Below are 3593 nucleotides of genomic sequence, written 5' to 3'. Positions count from 1 at the left end.
TTTCTCCAAATTGAGTTTTTTTAAATTCAAAATGTTCTCTTTTTTTTGATCAGATTTTTTTGTTCTTCTTCAAATTAATTTTTTTTGAAAATGTCTTATTCTGATTTTTCTTTTACAAAAAAACAGATTTTTTTTATTTTTCTTCAAATTCAGTTTTTCTAAGATCTTTAAAAGACTAGAAATAATCAATCCCAAATTCAAACAGATATTCCCTCTCTCTGCAGGCCATGTGGAAGCCGGCGTACGACTTCCAACTAAAATGCTGAGTCAGGGTTTAGGCTCTCTATCGGTTCTGTCTTTGTGTTCACTTCTAATTGGATGTTCTCTCTCTCTCTTCAGGCCATGTGGAAGCCGGCGTATGACTTCCTGGTGACGTGGGCGGCTCAGATCGGGGACAGCTACCGGGACGTCCTGCAGGAGCTGCACCTGGGCCTGGACAAGATGAAGAATCCCATCACCAAGCGCTGGAGACACCTGACAGGGTCCCTCATCCTGGTCAATTGCCTGGACCCCCTGCGGAGCTCTGCCTTCAGCCCGGAGAACCAGGAAGACTACGCCATCTGAGAAACATCCTCCATCTGAGAAAACGTTCTGAGAAAACGTTCCTCTGTTGAATTTTACATTTTTCTTAAAATGTCACCTTTTTTTTTTATTTCAGACTTTGTCTCAGAATTCGATTCTTTTTTTTTAAATTAACTTTTTTCTCCAAATTTCACTTTTTTCCCAACTTTAAAATTATTTTCATGGTTAGATTTATTCCTCATAATTTCTATTTTTCTCAAAATATTTTTTTTCTGAATTTAACGACAAAACGTTCCTCCCTCATCTGGGAAAACGTTCCTCCGCCACGCCTCCACGCTCACGGTTCAAATGCTGCAAACCAGCTGATCCTCTGTCAGCTCCTCGTGCACCAGGCAGTGTTCACAGACTCTTTTAATAGCCCTTGTCTTGCATAGCTGTGTATTTTTGTACTCTTATTATCTCTTATTATGGCACAGCGGTTTTTTCTAAAACACTTTGGTTAAGAACTGTGGATCGAAACGCTGAGAAAATACACTTTTTTTTAGATATCGTAGCCTTGTCACACGAGTCAAATACCACACGCAGCGTTTAGAAAACATTCACCAACTGGAGGAAAAAGAACTTTTAGTAAACGCCGTGCATGTTTCCTGAAGTTGAAGCTGAATGTTTTATTCGTATCTACATGAGAGAGAAAAGTCACTTCTTCAGGTTCTCACTGTGGTCCCGCTCATTTCACAAATATCTGGATGTCAGTCGGTATTTTTTTTAAGATCGCTTCAAAGGAAACTGAATAATTTATTAATATTGCACACAAGTTCTGAAGTCCACTAGTGCCACAACATTCAGTCAGTCTATGGAATGAACATTTTACAGAACATTCTGAATTAATTGCATTTTAAACATGATCACTATGTCTTTTATATTCTTGTTAATTACACTTTTGCTTAAATAAAAAAAAGTAATTAAAACAGTCTGATTTTTTACAGTTTTCTGACTCAAACGGATTGAATTTAAATCGTGTCTCAGCTTCTTAAATGGGAGAATTTGCTGGTTGTATTTCTTTTATTTTCTCAGTGATTTCCTGTTTAAACTGTGGGTCAGAAAAAAACCAATCATTCGTTTTTTGTATGGATTGTGTTCACACACGTTATCCTGTCCTCGTGTTTTCTTGGCGTTTTTTCACCATTACTTTAATGCTGCGTTCACACCGGACGTGACGCGATGTTTGCGACAGCGAGCATGAAGCGGTTGATGCGAATGCCGCGGCGCGATTGAGGCGATTGGAGGGGGCCGCGACAATCGCTCGAGTTCAATTGTTTCAACTCGAGTGTCAAATTCGCGGATCTCAGCCTGCCGTCACTGACGTTGAAACACAAAACCAACATCAGCCGTTAGCTGTTAGCCCTCAGAGCTCACAGCTCCTCATGTCTGTTCAGAAACTGGACAGAAGTGAAACAAGTCCAAACCACAGCCTGTCTGTGTCATGGAGAATACAGTCGCTGGTTTGTTTATGTCTGTAGGCCGTTGTTGTGAGTGTGGACGGACGGAGCATGTACTGCGTTAGCTTAGCCTGATCGATCCGATCTCCATTCAGTATGTTGTTACTTCGGCATCATTTAGAAACGTGTATTACAATTAAATCACGGTAAAATATGTTCATCTTGTTGTAGTTGTAGCCCCCTGGCCAGCGCTTCTTGTTTGAATGACGCGAGTAAACACAGCTGACAGCCGCGGTGAAACTTGAGCGACTAGAGCGAAACGAATATTCGCATCGCGTCCGGTGTGAACGCAGCATAAGTCGTTATCAGAAGATTACATTTTCTCTGTTTTAATGGAGCGACTGTAGATTTCCACTTCTGTATTTCTGGGTTTTCCTTAAGGGGCTAAATCTGCTGATGAGACCAAAAGCTTCAGAATAAATGAGTACAAAAATCATCTTAATTGAGATTTTTTCCGGAAGGCCCTGAGAGGCAAAGGAAATTCCGGCGATATATTTTCACAATTTTAAATGAACATGTTTCTTCTCCTGTGTTTGTCTTTAGAACAGATCAAATAACTGATTGTCAGGATAATTATTATTTCTTTATAATTTGTAAAAAAACCTACTAGAAAAACTATTAAAGCAAGTGGAATAAAAATCTTAATTTGGATAATTGTATATCTTTTAATGTTTTATTTTTATATATGGAAACTTAAAAAAAGAGTTTTTTGAATGATATTTTTACATTTTGTATATATTTTTTACCAATTGAACATTTTAGGATTAATTTTGTTTATCTATAAATACAAGGCGGACATATTTCTTGCAGGTGAAACTTCTTTTGTTTTTTAATTGGAAAATATGTATCCTAGCAAAACGTTTTAACATTTTATTTTGTTTCATTAAAAACTGATTACAAAAATAAAAAAATGTTGTCAGTTAAAATTCAAGTTTTCAGGCTATTTTCAGTTCATTCAGGAGAGACGGTTTTGATAATAATACATATTTATTGCCAGGAATACACTGTCCACAATACACTGGTCTGAAGGGGAGGGGCTTAGCTTGACCCTGGTGGTGGTGAATGGATAGTTAGGTTCGGTCTGAAGGGGAGGGGCTTAGCTTGACCCTGGTGGTGGTGAATGGATAGTTGGGTTCGGTCTGAAGGGGAGGGGCTTAGCTTCACCCTGGTGGTGGTGAATGGATAGTTGGGTTCGGTCTGAATGGGAGGGGCTTAGCTTGACCCTGGTGGTGGTGAATGGATAGTTAAGTTCGGTCTGAAGGGGAGGGGCTTAGCTTGACCCTGGATTCAGAGGGACAGGAGGTAAAAAGGGGGTGAGGAAGGTTGCGTCGAGTCACCTGAAATGACAGCTGTCAGAAGGGATAGCAGATTTAAAAGGGTTAGCGGAGCGCTATGATAGGCTTGTGAGAATAGAGCGAAGTGATTGGTTAAGCTGGGGAGTGACGCCCCCGATCACTGATTGAGAGGAGAGAGAGTAGTAACATGGAAATAGTAAATTAATGAGCAAAGACGGTCTTCCTGGTTGAATTTGCGCTGAGCTTCATTTGTGTTTTAGTAAAAGAAAAAATATCC

The 3593-nt window shown here is 39.5% G+C and overlaps 1 protein-coding gene across 1 annotated transcript in view; it reads left to right on the top strand.

Annotated features, from left to right (window-relative positions):
- The window catches only part of LOC307030732 (SH3 domain-binding protein 4), a 49676-nt gene extending 47219 nt beyond the window's left edge, over window positions 1-2457 (top strand). The window contains exon 5 of the mRNA XM_079667358.1: window positions 340-2457. Coding sequence (XP_079523484.1) covers window positions 340-564 — 225 coding nt within the window. The 3' untranslated portion in view covers window positions 565-2457. The remainder of the gene's footprint in view (window positions 1-339) is intronic.
- Window positions 2458-3593: the final 1136 nt, after the last annotated feature.

This window comes from Notothenia rossii (assembly GCF_949606895.1).
Source record: "Notothenia rossii genome assembly, chromosome: 2".
Taxonomy (NCBI): domain Eukaryota; kingdom Metazoa; phylum Chordata; class Actinopteri; order Perciformes; family Nototheniidae; genus Notothenia; species Notothenia rossii.
The sequence above is the reverse complement of the archived record's forward strand: the minus strand, read 5'-3'. Positions and strand labels throughout refer to the sequence as shown.